Below are 22,644 nucleotides of genomic sequence, written 5' to 3'. Positions count from 1 at the left end.
AAGTATATATATATTAATTAGTAGTAAAATTATTATTACGTGAGTGTTGGATTTTAGGAAACAAAAGGTGCATGACTATGATTAGAGATCAATAATCTTGACAATCCATTATAATTAGAAACTTGACCATTTCAAATCGTCCAAATTTTATTACAGATTGACCAAGTTTTATTACAAGATTAGCCAATCACTCATTCATTAACTTAAACCAACTGCATGTAACCATTAAAATTATATACAAAACCAATTGTGCCCATGAAACTTCTCAACTTGCCTTCAAAATCTATCTGTTACCCAAATTCTTACATCCATTTGATCCATCAACCCACCTACTTGATCTACCATCCATCGTACATCCATGATGGTACATATACGTAAGCACCATGCATACGCTATTGTGCACCATAAGCATTACTTCATACACACGTGAGGCATTTTTATAATAAAGTAAACTAATGCATGGTAGGTGTTTCATTTACATGAGATGTCATTTAAAAAAAATATTTTGATTATATGTGTGTGTGTGCGCGCGCATTATGGATTGTAGGACCCCCTCTATTATAAATAGGGTAGTGGGTTTGGGAAATGAAGCGTGAGGAAAAAAGAAAAAAAGAAAGAGAAAAATGAATAAAATTAAAATTAAAAAGAGAGAAAAAATGAAAGTAAAAAGAAAAAAATCATGAATCTTTTGTCAATATAGGTGTTCTCAACCTTATGTTTAAAATTTTTAGATTATTATTTATGTTATTCAAAATTTAATAATGGTATTGCTTAAATTAATTTAAGATTATTTATAAGAATTTTTATATGGTTAATCCTTTTCAATTGAAAATTTTATAATTGTTTAGTTTAAATTTATAATTGTTTTAAAATAATTACTGAATTCTATAGGTTTTGTTCATATTATAATCCTGAATTAATATTCAAAAATATTAATTAATCTTATTTAGTTTAGAATATAACATGTTTTTATCAATTAATTATTGAGAGTAGTTGTAGTTAAGATGATATCTGAATTAAATGTTAAAATAATAATAAATTGAAAGTTTGATTTTAATTATGAATTTTTAGAAATTTAAAAAAATAAATTATTATAATTTAATTTAATTTTTGCATTAGAATATTTTATTGATTGATTTAATCAATTTCGCCAAAATTTAAATTTAAATATGATTTAATTCCTTAATTGTATAAATGCTTGGTTTATGTAAATTTGTTAAATTTAGATTTGATGTCCGAATATTCGTGAATATATTTGTTAAGTTTATATTATAATTTAAAATTTTAAAATTTAATAAAATAAAAAATAATTTTGTTAATGGTAATATGAATTATAATTATTTTTTATTTTTTAAAATTATTAATGACAAAATGAATTTTATGAAAAGATGATTTAATCAGAAATAGAATTAAAATCAAACTATTCTTATACATTTTCAAAGTATATATTTTTTTAAATCTTATATTTTTAATTTTTTTAATTAAATAAAAATATTATATTTAAGATTTTTTTCATTAAAGTTTAAATAAAATTACCTCTAGAATTATTAATTAGAAATAAAATTTTATGTTATTAATATTTTGAGAAATTTGGTTAAGTAATTATTAATACTTATGATAAAGTGAGAGTATTATTTTAACTGTAACTAAAGCATGCAATTAAATTTATGATAACTTTGTATTTATATTTGGAATTTTTTATTACTAAATAACAATTTATCTTACATGCATGTTAATATTTATTGAGCTTCGAGATTAATATGTTGGGTGTATTATAAGTTAGTAAGGTATTCGTGTCCCTTGGATGAAAGACCATTAAGCTAGTGAATAGAGCGATCATGTCCCTAGGGTAAAAGACCTTAAAATTTACTAATCCTTTGGAGTTTTCTTTATGTACAATGTAAAAGTGAAAGTGTGCATATGGACATACATCAGAAGTACAACTAGAGTAGTAGTCTAATTAATTAATGTCTAAATTAGTACTTCAACTCGAGGTATAGGTGCGTGGGTGTTAATGTAACGTGGCCATCTAATTAGATACAGTGTTGTAAGATATGATGGATATTGTTTATGAGAATTTATAAAAGATATCACATTCATAACATATTTTTATAATATTTAAATTAATGTTATTTTACTTTCCGTATTTAAATTCCATTATCTCTTTAAAATTTTTGATATAATTTAAACACTTCAAATTTTAAGTAAAAAATTATCCCACTTGGCTGTTATGCTCACACTATTACAGCAATCCATAGTTAGGATTTACTTGAATAATGTTGATGAACCATCAATTTTTTGATGCGGTTGAAGGTCACGCATTTTGGGAACACGCTTCAATGATCCAAACCACTCAATTGGTGTGACCCACTATGGATGGAGAAGCCTGGATGATCTTGATAATCTGGAGATCCTAAGCCAATGATCATTGGACTATTTTCCATTGATTGTGGATCATTGCTTTACTTTTACTTCTTCTTATTTCTCTCACTTTAACCATTTATATGTGGCCATTGGTTGAGGGTTAAGGTCATCTCCAATCATTTCAAGGCATCTCTCATTCATGGATGGTTCCATCAGGTCAATGACTTTGAATAATGAAGCATAGGTCCACATGCTCCAAATGGAGCATAACAATATAAATGCATGACTAATAGTTTACCGTTCTCATGGTTGAGATGAGGACTGGCCTATTTCAAAGTGGGCTGTGTTTTCAACTCCATCTCAAAGAAATGAATGTTGAGAGGAACGACCGATCAAAATTGGCCTAACATGACGACCCATTCATTTACAAGCATTAATAAAATAAGATTGTTAGCATCATCGGGTCAAACTAATTATTTAGAGGCATTATTAATCAAAGGTAGGCCAACATGTTGGGCAATCCAGATCAATAATTGAAAAATATCTTAACAGAGATTTATAGGGTTAAAAGAAATAAAATTGTATTTTTGAAAAACATTTATTTTCCATTATATTTCGAAAATCCCAACAATAATATCAGTGGCAGATATTCATGTCACGCATCAGATCCGATAATTCATAATCGATGACAAGTTGGGGCCACATCTTATTCACCATCACGCATTAGAATCTGTAATTCCTCAACCATGGCCTGATGGGGCCCACATCTTGTTAGCCATTGCACCAAATTGCATACTAAATGTAATTTGTTTTTAATTTTTAATTATTATTATTTTTCATGATAAGATTTCTATCCCGAGGAATATTTATTTCAAAGCAACTTAAGTGAAAAAGAGCTTTTCTGAGCCCGCACGAGATGTGCAAGCCGCATCATGTACACACCGTACATGTGCAAGATCCAATCCATCCATCAGAGGTGTACCACAATCATACATGGCCTAGACCAAGAATTAGGTTAGCTCCATGAGTTGGCCATATTTCCAAAACAAATGCACAGCTGAAAGAAATTAGCCAAAATTTTCTAGCCCATCCACCTGCTTAGTGGGCCACCTTTAGTTTTTGGCAAAGACATCTACACGTTCGAACCCACATGATGGACGGCTTGGATGGCATATCACTTCATGGAAACGCCTAAGCAGATGTTATACACATCCATGCTGCCAAAACTTGGGCTCAATCACACCTAATGAATGGTTCAGATCTATCAATGCACACACCAGTTGGCAGTGCTGAGAATCATGTTTCCAAATATGCTAAATTTTTTATAATAAAACATTTGGCCTGTTTGGTAGACACCTAAATATGGGTTGATCTCATTTTGGTTAACACTAATTATGTATTAGAGATCTTGATCTAATACATGATAATTATTAATATGAATTTATTGTGTATTAGAGAATATGCAATTACTCTTAATTCTTTCATTGCGAAAATTATTTTTCATATCCACAATTAAGTATTGTGAGGCACCACATGCAAGGTCTTTTGACTTCTAGAAAGTCAGAATGAGAAAACGAGGTGGTCCACATTCATTGCATTCATATACTCACGACCGATGCGTACTTGATTCTCTTTCCGATAGAGTCCTGAAAAGAGAAGGCTGGAATGCCAACAGACGTGGAATGAAATCAACTCAATTTTAAGCCTCCACCAGACAGGCCTTGAGAACATAAATTACAACAATTATATATATAAAAGAGATTTGTGAATGAGGGAGGATGTTTTTATGCACCTCAAATGGATGGACCTAATGTCGTGTGTGTGTGTATTTAGAGAGATTGTTATATGTATATGTCATTGCAGTCATGGAAAAATCAATGGAAATAAATATCAGGCCAATATTCCACTGAATATACAACATTTGCTGCTTCTTTTTTTTTTTATACATGACCAAACATTCCATGTGAAACAAGCAGCCCAGAAATGTTCTGAATTCCTGTCCGTCAACATATGCTCTTCATTCACAACTGGAAGCAAACCAATGATTCCAACCATACCATCAAACGGTTCCAATCCAAACCTAAATGAGCATGTCCTCCGCCAATCACATGAATTCCAGCATATCTCAACCTGCAAAAACTATATCAAAATCAAATTCCCAATCCTAAACCTCATTTAACAAGTACTATGAGCAAATCTCCATTTTAAACTCCATATTTAAAAAAAAACATAATAATCACGCAATTGATTCAACATTTAAAACTCCGTATTAAAAAAATTCATTTTTTGGGGCAAGCTGAATTAAACATGTTTTATTTTTAAAAAAAAAAACACTTTTCAGAGCAATTTCTTCATTTATATGTCAATTACTTGAAAAGAAAATATTAGAAAGAGGCAATGAACACCATTCATTAATCTATGTCAATGATAATTTATCAATATAGAAATTCTAATTATTTTAATTAAAGTTTTCTATTTTAACCTCATTTATATAATATGGACTAATTATTGTTATTGTTATTATTATCATCTTTTAAAAGTTTTATTGACAAGCCAAAAGGCCAAAAGTTTTAAGGGCCTGTTTGGCTTTTGCTAAAAAGAGTTTTTTATTTTTATTTTTATTTTTATTTTCATTTTTTAATATTCTGAAAATATTTTTTTTTGAGGCTTTATGTGTGCTTGGTTAGCCAATTAATTAATCAATTTTAGAAGAAAAAAAAAACAATCCCCCACTGTGCTAGCCCCTGTTTCCTACAGATGTTTCCGCCTATACAAAATTGCCAAAAGATCTAAAATTGATTTTCTCTTTCTTGCTATAAGGTTTATTAATTGACACGAGTGTAGAGCCATATATGCTTCCACACGTGCCACCATGGCAAGTAGAACCAAGATCAAATCCATCCACAAGCTGATCCGACCATGTTTTCCCTATAATTAATCTAGTCCACTCATGGTGGGCTCCAATATTGAAAATAGGTAGATGGGTTGGAAGACTTCAACTGTGTGTTGTATTTTAGAACCGTACATTTGTTTTGAAAACTGTGGCCCACCTGACTAGTGGATCAACCTTAATCTTGAACTAAGCCATTAATATAGTGGTGCCTTTCTAATGGATGGATTGGATCTTAGACCTACGTGCCATGATGGCAACCCTGTGGCATCTACATGAATTGTGTTGCACACGCATGTGGGCTTAACAAATATTATCTCTGGAGAAGCTAGACAGATCCCAACTTTCTTATAATACCCACTTGCAGTACAGTAGGGCCCACCACAATGAATCTGCAACATCCACTCCAACTATCCATTTGGCGATATCATGTTAGGATTCAAGACTTAAGTGGACCACACCATAGGAAACTGGGGACTCCACACTCACCACTGAAACCTTCTTGGGAAAAAATGTTTTTCTTATGGATGATTACCGAACATGCACTTCTTCACATAAGAAATTCTCAAGAAACAATTCTCTGAAATTGTTTCATTGGTTCCTGAGAATCAATTCTGTAGTTGCTCTAAACAGCACCGAACAGGCCTAAGGGCCACGCCCAAGCTTGAAACTGAGGCTCAGTGTCTGGCCCAGCTGGCTTGGTGTAATGACGAATGACCCAGCCCAACTCAAGAAGGCTAACATTTAAGGAATGGAGATTAAATACTCGTGGTGGATGGATGGGATACTGCTAAAAAGGTTCTTATATCCGACTATTTTAAACACCTGATCATTTCACACTGTTCTAGGCCAGGTCCTATAGTGCCAGCGCCTTTTTAGCCCAGAGGGGGGGAGGGAGGGGGAGATTGGTCTACTTTCTTAAACAACCTTTCAACCGTTCAAACAAAGAATGATATTTGATGTGCTCTCCTCTAGAGTCAAGAAATAGCACTCCTAAAGCACCATGCAACCAAACACCAATAAAATAAAAAATAATAAAAAAAGGCATGAGAAATCGCATTCCTAAAACTAAATAAAATATCAATGTCAAATGCTCCCAAAAGCATTAAAGTTTGCACATGGTAAGAGCAGTTTTGATGATTTCTTGATTTAAGGACATCTCAAATAGAATTTTAAGAGCTTTCCTGAATAACATTATGGAATAGCCCGGGAGAGTTTGATTCTAATCAATCCACTTCTATTTTCAAACATTAGAAGACATTTTATTTTCTCCAACTTTGATGCGAGAAAATACACTAGCACACTGTTCTTGTCCAATGATTTCTTTATGTCTTCTTATTCTATAGAACGATTCATCATCTGTACCGAGTCTTCTTCAGAATCATGACTACGAATCTTCTCCTCCGGAAGAACATATTCTTGTAACAAAAGAATAGTAGCTTACAAAAGAAAACGATGAATAATGTGAGGATGGAATCACCTTTGAGGAGATTATATCTCGGGTTCATCAGAACCACTGAGAAGAGGGAGGTCACTGCTCTATCTGATGATTTCTCAGCCCAGTCTAACTTCTTCATTTCCAAGAATAACAACTATATTAACTCCTCTCACGTGCGCCCCACATAGGATCACATGTGTGACCATTTAGAACCCGAATATGTGATCAAGAGGAGTCCACTAGCGGCATCGTCAATCCACCTGTATCAGATCGACATCAAAATTTCAAATCCAAAAAGGAAAAACATTTGAAAAAATATATATATAAATCTTGGTAGATTTTCCCATAAGTAATCAAAATATCCTATACGCAGAGCCGAGTGCCTTGTTGGGCCCACAGTCCACATGCATGAAAGTACCACAATTGGCTACATCTGGGCTTCGATCAGATAGTAGGGGTGGCCGAGGTGCATCAAAGAGTTTCGTATCAATAAGCATGCCATTTTTTACCATATCACCAAGGAAGGGAATTTAAGGTGCCAGGAGTTTCTAGATCGTCCCTTGTTTATGGGGATAACATCCCCCTTTTTGTAACCTCTTTTCCTCTCTGCTTCTAATAGGATCTTCAGAACATTTGAAAGCAAATAAGGGAACTTTAACAAGGCTTAAGAACTTAAAAGAGTTGATTTAGACCCGTCCAAGTCAATTCAACACTTGTTGCACTTGGAATATTCACTTACTGGCCTCTTAAAGAGGAGCCAACTCAAGTCACACGCATGACATCAACTTTTTAGTAGCTTCTAGATGGGCCATCCGATGATGCCAACCAGAGCAACACAATATTTTTCTCTCTAGCATTATGTTTCCACTTACAACTCTGCATGGTAGCAATGTGCCAACCGTCCCAAGGCCCAGTGAAGGAGGAGAGTTGATTTCAGGTAGGCAGCAGTCATTGAACTTTTTGCCAATCAACCTTGAGAATTAAGCCAGCCCCAAATAACAGAGACAAGAATACTTAAACAAATGGGATACCTCCTTGGATAGACATCATCATCCCTATATCTGCATGCGTGTTTGCATAGACTTGCTACTTTGTACTTAAGAGGGTAATTGAATTTTTATAGCTCCCTTCGTAGACTTCTCACACCTACTTTCATTGGAGATGAGATAACCCCTTCCATCAAGGATAAAAGACTAACGTTATCATCTATGTCCACCTCTCACAAATTCTCCGACACAAATTGAGCATCCATACCAGTCACTTACCCGATCGGGTGTAACATTGGTCAACCTTCACATCCTTTACCACAACCATCTCACCCTTCGGCATACCAAGTATACTCCTAGAATCCAATCCCAATCTCTCTGTATGAAACAACTTATTGAGGGGAAGTGATTTTTGAGCCACTGGTCTCTTTCCAAATCCGAAAAGCCTAATATCCAAAAATTGCATGTGTAAAGACCTCAACGCATGCCATACTTACGAGTGCTTCCACAAGCCATCATTCTCCTCCTAGAATCTCCATGCCATTTACCTAGGAGAGCAATGTTTATGTATTTCAATGCTTCCCTCCCCACAACCTTCCATGATTTTTTACTCCATATATTTCCAAAAGAAATCCCTCAGAAGCCTTTCAAGTATATTTAACAATCTAAAAAAAAATAAAAATAAAAAAATAAAATAGAAGAAGAAGAAAGGAAGGAAGAAAAAAGAGGGTATATTTAACAATCTCACTGAACAGAAGGAAATTGACATAAGACATTTCGTAAATCAAAGATGCACATCAATAAGGGTCGAAGACCCCTAAATAACAGGAACTTACTCCAAAACAATAGCTTCCTCCTCCTCTCCTCAATCAAGAAGGTCCTAAAGGCAATTTGCTAGATTTCCAACAAGCAAAACAAGGCTCAAATTAGAAGCAGGCAGCTTTCCTACCCACCGACCTGACACCACCAATAGCCCCTCAACACCATTGTCCTCCAGGCCCCCCTAGAAGATTGCTTATAGTAGATTTAACTTCCGATTGGACTCAACTTCAAAGCACCTAAGAAACTTCTCAAGTTTGAGATTTGAATTGCTATTGATTAGAATCATAGAAAAGAAATGTACAATTTGTAAACTATGAATAAGAAAAATGGGAATTGCCTTTTGGTTAGAAGATAACAAAAATTATATAGACTACAGAAGGAGAAGAAAATTCGAAATACTAAGGGTTGGGTTGCCCCACGCTCAGCTAAATTAGAATCAACGACAAAATCAGCAGTAGTAGACAGAGCAAATGGTATGTTTAGCCCCACTTCCTGAGATCTGAATTGCTGGAAAGGATGAGTAAAAGCTAAGGTATATTTAAATTCCCCATTAACTGATTTGATGATATCAGGGTGACTCCCGACAATGAATATTAGCTTATTCTGAAATCTGCCCTGAATAACTCTAACAGCCTCTCTGAGAGCTATTGCCACCACCCATAGAATAGGACATCTCTAAGGTAGGCCACAAAGAAACACAGGAGGTGGCTCCACTTTCATCATAAAAGACTCCTCACACACCTGCTGATTCAGAATCCCTTGTCGCAAAGCCCTCGAATAGGAAGTGACATAAACCCACAGAAGCTTGGTGGCCAATAATAGCACCAAAAATGTGCTCCAGACCTTCCATTTTCAGGCATTTGATAGAGTCATCAACTGATACACCTCGAAAAGGTTTCTAATTTTGGGTGACAGAATCAAAATTCCATTAACTTTGTTGAGGCTCCTCGAAATTATTTAAAATTTGCCTATTCCGTTCCAGCCACGGCTCCCAGCACAAGGGGGAGCAGACACCAAAGGATCTGACTTCTAGTCCTGAAAGGGGGAAATGGGTGTTAGAATATCTTCTGATGAATCCTAACCTCTGGTCTGAAGTGCCTCTGTATTCTAAGTGCTTGTCTTCCTCTGTTGCAATCTTGATTTCCACTGGGAGGGAAGAAAATCTTTTTGTCTGACCTCTCTGTTTGTCTTGTCATCAAGAATGACTTCTCATCCTCTTGATCGATCAGCCTCTCAATCTCCAGCTCCCACCTCTCGTGTTGCCTCTCGAGGGAGCAGGGGGAATGGGTTTGGAGGGAGGAGAATGAGGATGGACTGGAAGTCAGGATTCATCGAAAGATATTGGAGAATTCATGGAATTCTTTCCAATATAGTTTCATAGCTTCAGTCAGGCCGGGAGTTTCAGTGGAAGAAGTGGGAGACTGATTAAGACAGAACTGCAGCTTGGAAGAAGAAGATCAGGTGCTGAAACATGACTCTACTGTGTGGATTTCTCTCAGACCTCAGACAAATATCGACTGATTCCTATTTGCATGTAACCTATTTTGAGATGATAGGGTAAAGGGGATTCAAAGATGGGAAGATGGGTCGACATTTGGCTGGAAGGAAGTATGGTACCAAATCTGGGATCTCCCTTTGGAGTTCTGGATAGACGAGGTATCCATGCAGGTTGGGGCTTGCGTCAGCATGGTGGTGTTGATCAATCCAATGTCAGAAGGCTGTAAGAAGTTGCGATTTGTGAGAATTGTTACGAAGAAAAGGAAGCTCAATTCAGCTCCAGAGAAGATTTGCATAAGAGTGGGGGGTGACAAAATTTCAGTGAAGGTGTTAAGGGAAACCCAGGAGCAGAGCACTGTTGCTATGACAGTGAGTTCAAAGAGGTCAACAAATGGTAGATCAGGCTCTAGATGCATAAGGAGAACAAGCAAGGTGCTCCCGCGGAGTAGCAGGAAAGGGAAGGCTAGCATGGACAGACCTGATTGGCCAGCAGGAAACAGATGGGGTGGGATAAGAAAAAGATGCATCGATGTGTGTCCTGCCTGTCAGAAACAGCAGCAGTAAGTCAACAGTGGCAGAGAGCTGTTGCTCGAGAGGGCGTTATGCAGCGGGTGACAAAATGAGGGTTTGGCACATGGTTGTATGGTCTGTAGAGGGAGTAAAAACACAGAGAAATGAGACGACAACTGGGTGGATGACATCAGTTCAAGCAATAAAAGTTGACATGTGGCTCAATGAAAGAAGGAAATGAAGCAACCTTCTCAACATGTGGGAAGAAGGATACACATGCGCCTTTTCTTTATATTTTAACATGTGTGGGGGGAAATAATGAAGACGTGTGGGTTTTTCCTATAAAGAATCCTGCAGAACTCTCTCCTTCTTATTCTTCAAGACCTCACAGCAAGGAGTAGGAGGAGGAGTCAATGGGTGATCGGGCGTCTCAATTTCGGAAGTTGATGAGAAGCAGGATGAGGAAGGGGAGATCCAGATGGGTAGAGAGGAGAATCTTACAGTAGGAGCTGCTGATAAAGAGGTGAAGCAAGAAGGTTTCAACAGTATGGCAATGGAAGAAGATAGGAACCAAGCTAAAAAGCATGTGAGATCAACAAAACTCTCTGCAGAGCATGAGATAGATCTGGTGGCTATTGAAAGGCAGACAGTTTCTGTTGAGAAAGGGACGATGACCAGGGTTATTTCACGTTCAGATTTAAATGAAGGTTCGTGTTCACCTAAAGGTAAGATAGATAAAGTATCCATGGCTTAAGGGTTATTTCACGTTCAGATTTAAATGAAGGTTCATGTTCACCTAAATGTAAGATAAAGTATCAATGGCTCAAGGGATGAAACAAGTAAAGGAGGTAATGGGGCAGATAGCGCACTTCGTGGGGATATCCTTTCGAGGCAGGGATGACGATTATGTCTCACAAGAATGAAATTCAAAGGAATTGACACCCTGTTTGAATGTGGAGGGTAGGGGCAGACAATACCTTCAACAAGAATTGACCAGTCAGATTCCTAGAGAAATTAAAGGAAGTAGGGAGCTGGTGAAGTTGAGGCCTAATATCAATTATGAGTCGTGGTCTCCTCCGAGAAGCACAACAAGGGAGAAAAAGGTTAGATCAGTTATCCAATGAAGAATATTAGTTGGAATATGCGAGGTTTGGGGTGCCCAAAAAAGAGAGTGAAGATTAGGGACGTGTAAGAGATATAAAGCTCAAATGGTAGCTTTTCAAGAAACAAAGTTACAATTAATAAACCAGAGGGTAGTTAACTCATTGTTGATGGGGTGGGTGATGTTAGATGCAATATGTTCAGCAGGAGGGAATTTTAGTAATTTGGGATTCAAAGATATAGATTAAAGAGGAATGCGGGAATGGTCTTTTTTCAATTTCATTGTTGTTAAGGGAAATTCCATCAGGTTTTTGATGGGTATTCTTGGTAGTATATGCACCTAACAGTCCGAAGCGCAGGCCACAGTTCATAAGGTTTATGTTTGAGAAATCAAGTGGGGGTCAGATAAATCACAACATGATTTATTTATTATTTTCTTTTTTTTCAGAATGGATAGTAAAAGATGAAATAGTTGACTTGCTAACGAGAGGTGAATGTGGTCTAATGGGCTATCAAGTCAAAGTTGGATCGCTTTTTTGCTTTCTTCGGATTGGATAGAGAAATTCCCATTAATGCATCAATGGGGCCCTCCTAGGCCAATTTCCAACCATTGTTGATCATTTAGTGAGGGGAGTGCAGGATTGAGACCCTCATCCTTTTAAATTCGAGCTTGCATGGTAAGAAGTGGAGAGATTTTCAAAAAGGGGTAAGGAGTGGTGGCCATCCTTCTTGGTCCATGGTTTTGCAAGTTTCTCTCCTTTTCAGAAATTAAAGCTTCTAAAAGGGAAGATTAATGTCTAGATAAAAAAAAGTCTTGGATAGCAATGATGAGAAAACATAAAAATAAATAAATAAATAAATAAATAAAAATTACAAGATATTCAGGAGCTCAATGTTAAAGAGGAGGAAAATGAGCTATTGGAAGAAGAAAGAGCATGATGGGAAATTTATAGTGCCAAGTACAATGCTAGACTAGGAGAGGAGGAAATTAAATGGAGGCATCAGTCTAGGACAATTTGGCTAAAGAAAGAGACAAGAACCCAAATTTTTTTCATGCCATGGCAAGTGCTCGAGATAAGCTAACAAAATCAACAGTGTACCGGTGGAGAGGGAAAGAGTTGACAATAAGGCTAAAGGCCTGTTTGGGAGCGTGGATTTGGAACCCCCTGGATTATAAACCCCCTAGATTTGCAATCCTCCCAATGTGTTTGGCACCCTGGAGTGTGAATCAACTTTAATCCAGAAGTACCTATCCATGGTATATTTACAGGGGTTTGAATTTAATTACTAAATCAACTTTAATATCTCTAATTAGTGAGATACGTAATTTTTGACACAATAGTTGTGATAAGCCCGCTGAAATATATGCTTTGCCCAAAAATGATGAAATTCCAAGTCTCGGATGGGCCACAAGCACAAGATCATGTCTGAGTGACTAACCAACAATTTTTAATCGTTGATTTACATGGACAATGTTTGGACGGTGCTGATTTACATGGACAATGTTTGGACGGTGTTGATCATCATTAGTGGGCCATGTGCCCAATAGAATGATAGTGTATAGTGACACACATGTTACACCTGCAATTATTGAAATGATTTTAGGTGTAATCCAAGCTCTCATCTTAGATTACAAACCCCCTCAAAGAGGGGATTGGAAACCCCCAATTACTTTATGTTGCCAAACAACCAGGGGATTTGAAACCTCCTCAAATCCCCTCCAATCCACGGTACCTAACGACCCCTAAGGTGCGTGCACCAATAGTAAATTTCTATAAGGATCCTCAGGCAAAGGAGAAAATTAACAACTCATGAATGCATTGATTCTTGCAACAGGAAAGGAAAGAGAGGTGCTATTTGTGGATCAGATATTGCTAAGGCATATGGTCACATGGACTGGAATTTCCTCGATTACTTGTTGGGGTGGTTGGAATGCGAGGAAAAGTGGCGGTCATTTGAGTATGTGTTAAATTGGCAAAATTTTGGTTTTAGTAAATGGCTCACCAAAATGTTATTTTTCAACTTTTAGAGGGTTGCGGCAAGGGGATCCCCTCTTATCATATTTGTTTGTGGTGGTAGAGGCTTTAAGTAGGATGCTTGATGGAGTAGAGGTGGGATTGGTTGAAGGATTTTAGGTTGATAATTCAAAAGTTCAAATCTGACATTTACAGCATGTAGATGATACATTACTCTTATGCGATGCGGATGAATTGAAAGTGGACAATCTTCGAGAGATTGTAGGGATCTTTAAAAGTTAACATCAGTAAAAGTGTCCTAGTGGAGGTGGGCCTCTCAAAGGAAGAAGTGTCAATTTTGCTAATATCTTCGGATGTAAGGTGGGTTCTTTTGCTTCCTCATACCTTGGTCTTCCCCTATGCATAGGAAACCAGCTAAACATTTGCAAGATAGAGTCATAGAAAGATAGAAGTGCAGGCATCTTTCTTGGGGCAGAAATTTAACATTAATCAAGGCGGCAATGTCCAATCTACCAATTCACTTTATGTCTACTTTCCAGTGCTCGAAATCAGTATTGGATAAATTGGAGAAGATTAGGCGGTTTCTTGAGAAAAGGGGCGGAAGAAAAGCAAAAATTTCATCTAATGAAGTGAGAAGTATGCAAACCCTCGTATCAGTGGGGGAGCTCATTTAAGAAGTCTGGAGGCTATGAATTCGACACTGCTAGGGGATTTGGAGGTTTTGAGTGTAAAAGGTAGCCTTTGAAGAGAAGTGGTGGGTAGGAAGTATGGGGTTCAAAAAGGAAGTTGATGGATAAGACCCTCATCGATGTATAAAGCATTGTCACTTTTCAATCAGTGGCTTTGATGGGAAAAAAAAAAGTTTTAGGAAGGGGTGGGCTTTTCTTTGGGAGATGGAAATGACATAAGGTTTTGGGAAGATGTTTGGTCGGGCGATAAAAAATTAAGTGTGGTATTCCCCCGATTAGCTGGAATCTCGGTAGAGGTTAATATTTTGGTAGCTCGCTGCTTCTCATACCTTAGAGTGGAAGGTATTTGAGCTACTCCCTATAAAAGGAATTTGAATGATGAAGAGATAGAAGATTTGGTTAAATGGCTTGATATGTTGAATAAGTAGAGTTGTACACGAACCGAGTTAGCTCGCTTGACTCGACTTGAAAAAGCTTGATTCAACTTGGTTCGAAAATGAGTTCGAGCCGAGTCAAGCTGATTTTTCTAGCTCGAAAAAATTTTAAGCCGAGTTCGAGCTTGCCCAAACTCAACTCGACTCGACTCGGATCGAACCCCAACTCAAATCGAACTAGTTCGGTGACTCAGTTATTTTAATATTGATGTTGCTCAGCAAGTATTTGATGAAATGACTCAACGGAGTGTTGGCTAGTGGCGAGGAAGGTATGTATATGAAACAAATACCCTTGCATCTTGATTTTTATGTTGCCTACTGAGTGTTTGATGAAATACCTATAAACCAATGCTGTTGTGTTACATTCCGTGAGAATTTGAAGGTGCACTCCATGTGTTTGAGAAAATGCCGCAGAGGCTCGAATTGGCCCAAGCTGCTGACTAAACCGAGCTGAGCTAGCCAGTCAGGCTTGAGGACCGAGCCGAGCCAAGTTCGAGCTTGGGTCAACTAGTGGCTAAGCCGAGTCAAGTTGTGCCAAGCTTGACTCTTGTACATCTCTATGAATAAGGTGCAACTTTCAATGTTAGAAAAGGATTCTATGAGATGTTTAAAAGAAAGGTCCAATAAATGTTTGGTTGAATCTTCCTATACTATCATAAGCGAGTGGTCTTGTGTGGGTGGTTTAAGCCATATAACTCATGTGTGGTGATATGGTGCTACTCAAGGTATTTGTATCGGTAATGCTGGCCGTAACGGTCACCACCATTACCGATACGGGTATCGGCTGTAACGGCTGATACGGAGGCATAACGACTATTACGACCACCGTAGTAGTTGAAAATTTTCTTTTGCCCGAAAAATTCTGAAAAAATATTTAGAAAATCAAGAATAATGTAAATATTCCAAATATGTATTCATTTTTTGTTTTGAACATGTTTATGGTAGTGTAACGGTCCACTCTTTGGTGAGTGTTGTATCAGGTTGTCTAGTGAATTTGTGAACATGATTATATGTATCTAATGTTTACACCTCACAATCAAGCATTAAAACTAGAAATAATAAAATTTGCATAAATACTACTGTTCAATTTTTTGAAAAAAAAAAAAAAGGGCCATCAGAGCTTCTATTTGCTCAAATCACTTCAATATACGATTTTAATATTAAAAACTATAGTAAGAGTGGTCAAAATCTATTCTAAAATGATTTAGGAGAGTTTTTGGAATGAGAAAAGTTTTTTTTTTTTTTAATTTTTTAAGAGAGGAGAAAAATGGATTTAAATAGAAAAAAAATGGCCGTTTTACGGCCGATACGGTCCCAAAAAATCAATTGCCCCGTTACACCCCTGTATCGCATAATGGTCATGGCCGTTACCTATACATATCTACCTTTACAGGCGTATCATAACAGATACGGAACATCTTGGTACTCCTCCAAAGGTAGCAACTCTAGCTTGGTTAGTGGGAAAAAATAAAGTTCTCACGATTGATAACTTGCACAAGAAGAAGATGGCTATCTTGAATGTGTGTTTGATGTGTTATCAAAATGAGGAATCTGTAGATCATCTTTTTATTCACTGCTCTTTTGCCAAAAGGGTGTGGGAGTGCTTTAATTTGTTTGGAATAGCATGGGTTTCACCGAGATCCATTGAGCATTTCCTCTTGGCTTTGGCATGGTGGAGGTAAATGAAAATTTGCAAAGAAAATTTAGCGTCTTTGTTTATTAGCAAGAATATAGTTTCTTTGGTTAGAAAGGAACAACCAATGTTTTAAGAATCAGAAGGGGCAAATTTCAAAGGTCTTCAATATGGCTAAACTTATGGGCGATAGCATCAAATTCTATTGCTATTGTCCATTTCTGTGATATATGGTCAGATCAATAATTTTTCTTTTCCTCTTCTTTATTTTCAGCTTCTCTTGTAATTCTTTAAGTTTCATCCTCTATTCAATAAGATTATCATCTTCTTTTTAAAAAAGCACCTTTTCTCTCAGCAGCCACTATGTCAAAAAGGCAGAAGAAAGCGTCCCAGATAGCCTCAGTAAATGGATCAGTGAAGTTATCCATGCTGCACAGATCCCCCTTAAACATGACACGTCTGATCCATTTTCCATATAGATCGTCTCCTTCACATTTGGGCCTCTGCCTTCTCCCCAACTAAGTGGATTTTTCCTAGCCTCATATCTGCCCTCCCACAAAAGCTTGTTGGAGTTTTTCAAACCTTTTTGCCACTGAGATTGGAATCTTAAAGAGAGAGAAATACATAAGCAAGATGGATAATGCTGCTCTTATAGCATAATTTGGCCATCAAAAGACATAATTTTTATTCATTAAGGCCAGCCTTTTCTTCTTTTTTTTTCTTTTGAACTTTTTGATCACCGGAGTCCACATCATGACATCAGAAACTTTAGCACCAGCTGACATGAGGCAATCCCAGATAAAGAATTAGGAACTCTCCATGCTTGTTCCTCTGCCTGCTCCCCAACTAAGTGGATTTTTCCTAGCCTCATATCTGCCCTCCCACGAAATCGCACTGGAGTTTTTCAAACCTTTCTACCACTGAGATTGGAATCTTAAAGAGAGAGAAATACATCAGCAAGATGGATAAGAATGCTCTTATAGCATAATTCGGTCAACAAAAGACATAATTTTTCTTCATTAAAGCCAGTCTTTAAAAAAAAAAAAAAAAAAACTTTTCAATCACTGGAGTCCACATCACAACATCAGAAACTTTAGCAATAGCTGACATGAGGCAATCCCAGATAAAGAATTAGGAACTCCCCATGCTTGTTCCTCCTTGAAGCTGCTACTCAACCCTTTTGTGATTGCTTCTTTTACCATCCGACTAAGGACTAGCCATCATCACACAAAAAACGAGAATTACAGTTACAGGTCCATGCCATAGACCTCTTGAGCACTTGAAGAAACCATTAATAATCCATTTTTGAGAACCGAGACTGTATTTCATCATCCATTTCCTTCAAAATCCAACCTCCCCAACATATATTCTAGAAACTTCTAGTTGGCATGGTTGTAGACTACTTTCATGTCAAATTCATAAATGATCTGCAGCATCCCTCACTATATCTGGAAATTACAGAATCATCAGCCACAAGAGCCCCATCCAGATCTGTTTGCCCGAGATAAATGCCCCTTGGTCTTTCAAAATGACCAACATAAACACCCTTTCAACTGTGCACTGCAATGTTTTTGCAAGTCTCAAGTCTAGTATAAGGTCCTTTGGTACAATTTCTTATTTTGAGGTGAAATAAATGCAAGAAATTTATATTAAAAATAAAATTAAATTTGTGTTTGTGAAATATTTTGATTTTCTACCCTGGGAGAATCTGTTTTGTTAATGAGAGAGAGAGAGAGAGAGAGAGAGAGAGAGAGAGAGAGAGAGAGAGTTCATTATTCATCAAAGTTGAATTTGATTCAATGACCAGAGTTAGACAAGGATACACAGATCCGTGATGTTGAAAAGAAATCCATTTATTTGCATCAACCTTTCAAAGGACTCATTCAAGACTTACTTGAATTACTAATTAACTGAAAATAAGAGCTTTGGTTTTCACTCATTAGGATAGCTGCAGTTTAAATATGTTGCAAACCAGGCCTCCGTTCATGTTTAAACACAATTGGAACTATACATGTAAGAAGCAAAGATGTAAACATTCATCATTGAATTCCATGACATAACCAGGAAGTTCAACCATAGATCCACCAATGCAGCACAAATTACAACAGAAATGAACAATCTATATAAAAGAAGCACCACAGTAAAGGCATCACATACCCTTACCATCAATTTCTGCCGAGTGGAAGAGACCTACACATGTAGGTCTCTTTAAACTCCTTTTTCTTCGATGATGTGAAAATCGAAGCATACACTTCTTTCGTAGCATTTGCAGGCACTATATCCGTGGCTTTGAACCGTTTCGCACTCACCCCATTTCCTGCCTTCCCCAAATTCAAATTCTTCTTCCCTTTTTCTTCATCTTTAACCCCTGTTGCCATCAGCAAGGCCCCGCCCTTTTCATCCACCCCATGCTTCGTTCCACTCAACTGAGCCAAATCTGAACAAACGGTTTCAGACCCACCAACCGTCTCCCCATTCCTTGCCTTCTTCTCCTTTTTCTTCCCCAATTTTACCCTCTCCTCTTCCAATCTCTCCCTCAATGCTGCAGCCTCTTCCCCACTCGGATTTATCACGATCATATCCAACTCCGAGAACTCACGGTGGCAGACAAGGCACGCCGACGTCTTAACCTCCTTCAATGCCTTTGCGCTCAAGACATGTCCACACCCGCGGAGGGCGTAGAACCTATACTTTCCATTGAATTCAAGGCCCGTGATCGGGCACTGGAACCTCGTGTCAAAGCTGATGCGTTCATCGGACTCCTGGCCTGAGATCAGCGAGAGCTCGATCGGGATCATGTCCTTCAGACCCCTGATGTGCCCAAACCCCCTTGGGAGTTTCTTGGAGAGAAGGGCCTCGACGAGGGCCTCCTTGTTGAAGAGATTGCCAAGGCGGTCAACGACAGCGGGCCTTCGGAGGGGCTCGGACGAGAGGGCGCAAGCCATCCATCTCGACAGCCTGGCCTCGTTGGGGTCCACCTTGTCGGGCTTCTTCTCGGCGTACATGTTGAGGTAGCAGTCTCGGGATTCAGCGCCGGTGGCACCGCCATCGCCGCCGCCGCCGGGGAGGCGGAGGTGGAGGGTTAGGGTTAGGGTTTGCGTTTGGGTAGAGGAGGGTGGGAGCAGGGAATGGAGTGGTGCGGAGGAGTACGGTAGGAGTTTCCCATTGAAGGAGAGGAAGGGGGAAGAAGAAGGGGGGAGGGAGGGAGAGAGGGAGAGGAGGAAGTGGGGCAGGGAGACGGTGGGGCCCACCGAGAGGAAACGGGAAGGGAATTGATGGACGGTGGATTGGAGGAAGATCTGGAGGTCGGATTTGCTGGGTTCCATTGTGATTTTCCTTCTTTCACGGGGGTATTTTGGGGAATAAGGAGAGATCGAGGTGTGAAGATTTTGGGAGAAAGGAACAGGAACTGTTCGTGTTTTAAAAGGAGAAGAACTTTTGATACTCTGGCAGTGTGTTGGATGACGCACGGGCACTTCGAAATTACTTAAAAAATTGTAGATCTTGTATACAAGTAATTCAAATTAAACTGTTCACATTTTGTGTACGACTTTAGATGTATCCTGAACCAAAAATTACTGTTATTTATTGATATGACAATCAGATTGACGGAAATTTATTGGACGGTTAAGAATGAAAAATATCTAATTATCTTATTTCCACTAACAAGTGTTCAAGGATCAGAGGTTATAATTGTCGAGATAATCTGATTTTTTCTATTGTAACTTAATGAACGTAGGTTCTACAACTTAGTCGGTCTCATTTGATTTAGTATATGCCACGCATACTATTTACACGTGGATGTGTATCAAGTTCCATTGGCAGGCAGAGTATCAAATAACTCTCCCTTCGACACCGACTAGGAAGCGGATTGGCTGGTGTGCTAGACACGACCGACCTCAGCGGTGTATTGACGTCACTATCTTATGTGGGCTCCAGCATGATGTATGTGTTATATAAGTTACAAATTAATTATAATAGTGTGGATTGTTTGTGTTGAAGAAGGCATAGGAAATTCTAATTTTGTTGGGTTTCATTAGTCAACATCATTTTTTATGACTTACACAAATAAGATATGTTAGATTTTTCTCTCCCAAATAGATTGCGTGCTACATAGCATGACTTTTAAATAAATAGTTGTCTTATATTGTAACTTGTTTGTTTAGAAAAAAATGAAGTCTTATACTATAAATAACTACCTATATAATTAATAAAATTATAGATACAAAAAATAAGACATGTATTGAAATACAATAAACTAATGTAATAATAAAAATATTATCATGTATTCACCCGATCAACCCGATCTACTTGAGTTTTAGATCCGCGTTTTGTTTTGGCACATTCCTTAAAATGGTCTCTAAAAATTGATGGACGGTGTGGATATAACACATACATTATAATGTGCCTCAAAAAACTTGGCAATCTCGACACACCACTAAAGTCCCACCCCGGCATGGACTGATGGAGCTACACACATGTCGAAACGAGGCGATCATGTTGGTTTAGCTCGGCCCGTTGGGCTATCTAAGCTCAAACTGGCTTGACTCGGTCCATAAACCTATTAGTCAACTTGGCTTGGCTAGGTCAATAGCTCAGGTCACCTTAAGCCCAATTAGAGCTCGATCTTTCAAGTTGAGTTGAATTTGAGCATACCAGTTGTATTCGAGTTTAAGTTTTAGAGTTTTTAATATATATATATATATATACACACACACACACACACAAAAAAAAATATTTATATTAAGTGAATTTCATTTGAGTTGAATCGATTCGAATTGAGTTACATTATGAGCCAAGTCGAGTCTCCTTGAAATCTTTTCGAGCTAAAAAAATCAGCTAAACTCGGCTCAAACCCAATTTTGAGTCAAGTGAAGTCAAGCTTTTTCAAGTGTCCAACTAGTCAATCCAGCTAACTCCATTCATGTACCTTGTGCTTGGCTGTGTGGGGTCCACATAAGTGTCCGTGACAAATCCACTCCAACAATCTATTTTTAAAAATCATAATAAGATAAAAATTTAAAAATCAAGCAAATCCAAAACTTACGTTGGCTACACCAAGCTAAACAATAGGAATGAAAATGTCTATCATTGGAACCTTCTTAGAGCTGACCATGACGTTTATATTCCATCCAAACCGGTCAAAGGGTTATTACCACTCAGATAAATTGTAGGTACAAATATTATCCTGGTACAAAAATTCTATCTCCCCAAGCATTCAATCCCCACTATTTCGTATGGTGTGGCCTACATGAGTTTTGTATATGCCTGATTTTTACTTTACTGTCCTATCATGGTCTTTCAAAACTGATGGAAGGAATGGATTTGTCACAAACATATCTTTGGGCCCCACAAAGCTCGCTTCCTATTTCCACATGTCAAGGGTAGGAGTCAACTGGTCCGGTTAAGGCCGAGCCAAGCTTTGTCCAAGGCCAGCCAATCTTTTTTAATGTAAGCCCAAATCAGGCCCAAGCTCATGACAAACCAAAAATGTCTAGCCCAAGCCCAACCTAGCCCAGATTGTTCATATAGGGTCCGGCCTGAGCTTGAGCCCGAAAATTGTTTTGTCAAATAAACGGCCCACTTATTAGATCCTATGTAGTTGCAGCCCCTCCCCAGCCCACTTAATTATTGGGTCCAAACTAAGGGACTTGGGGCTCAACCTATACAAGTGGGCCCATCAAGAACTAGTAAAACAAACTATAGAAGTGGGCCCAAGGTTAGGTTTTTTCAGTTAGGCCCAGGAATTTTGCCCGAGAAAGCCCCAATGTTAAACGAGATTGATTCCTATGTAAGAGATTGCGTTTCATATACAAACAAAACGTAGTATGGTGGGGCTCACATAACGTAAGAGAATGCGCCTCATATGCAAACAAAATGTTAAACTGGCTTTTACTAGAATGCTTTCTTCACCGTCCATTCATCAAAAGATATCAATGGACTTGTCCAGTTTTTGCCACTGACAGCCGTTGCCAACCCTTGGGATGTTTTGGATGTTCCACACGAGTGACGCATCAACAGGAAACCGAGTCTTATATATGTAAGTTCACTCAGAAAAGGGCGGGAGGATTTATTTCAATTAAGAAATATTATAATATATAATCTTTATTCATCATGCTTCCCCAAAATAAGAAAAAAAATAAAATTAAATAAGGATGTGTTTGGTTGCAGAAAATATCGAGTTTCATGATTTTCATTCTAATTCGTGTTATAAAATATTGATTTTATAAAATATATTTTAATAATAAAATATAATATTATATATAAAAAGAGTTTGAAAAATAGCCTTTTCACGGGTTTGAGA

At 37.7% G+C, this 22,644-nt stretch overlaps 1 protein-coding gene across 7 annotated transcripts; it reads right to left on the bottom strand.

Moving 5' to 3' along the window:
* Window positions 1-4,216: 4,216 nt before the first annotated feature.
* LOC131256985 (uncharacterized) lies at window positions 4,217-19,747 on the bottom strand. Of its 7 annotated transcripts, none has more exons than XR_009177034.1 (3): window positions 18,498-19,747; window positions 6,735-6,952; window positions 4,217-4,494 (listed from the first exon to the last, which is right to left on the bottom strand). XR_009177034.1 is itself a non-coding variant. In XM_058258124.1 (2 exons), the coding sequence occupies exon 1, from the start codon at window positions 19,664-19,666 to the stop codon at window positions 18,506-18,508; it is 1,161 nt and encodes a 386-aa protein (XP_058114107.1). In that variant the 5' UTR covers window positions 19,667-19,747; the 3' UTR covers window positions 4,217-4,503; window positions 18,498-18,505. The 7 variants fall into 7 exon arrangements, 5 of the variants coding, with proteins under 5 accessions (XP_058114107.1, XP_058114105.1, XP_058114106.1 ...); XR_009177033.1 differs by having other exon boundaries at window positions 18,504-19,746; XM_058258124.1 differs by lacking the exon at window positions 6,735-6,952 and having other exon boundaries at window positions 4,217-4,503.
* Between the last annotated feature and the right edge of the window lie 2,897 nt (window positions 19,748-22,644).

The sequence above is a fragment of the Magnolia sinica genome, chromosome 9 (genome assembly GCF_029962835.1).
Source record: "Magnolia sinica isolate HGM2019 chromosome 9, MsV1, whole genome shotgun sequence".
In the NCBI taxonomy this organism is placed as follows: Eukaryota; Viridiplantae; Streptophyta; class Magnoliopsida; order Magnoliales; family Magnoliaceae; genus Magnolia; species Magnolia sinica.
This window is presented reverse-complemented; position numbering and strand designations above follow the sequence as displayed.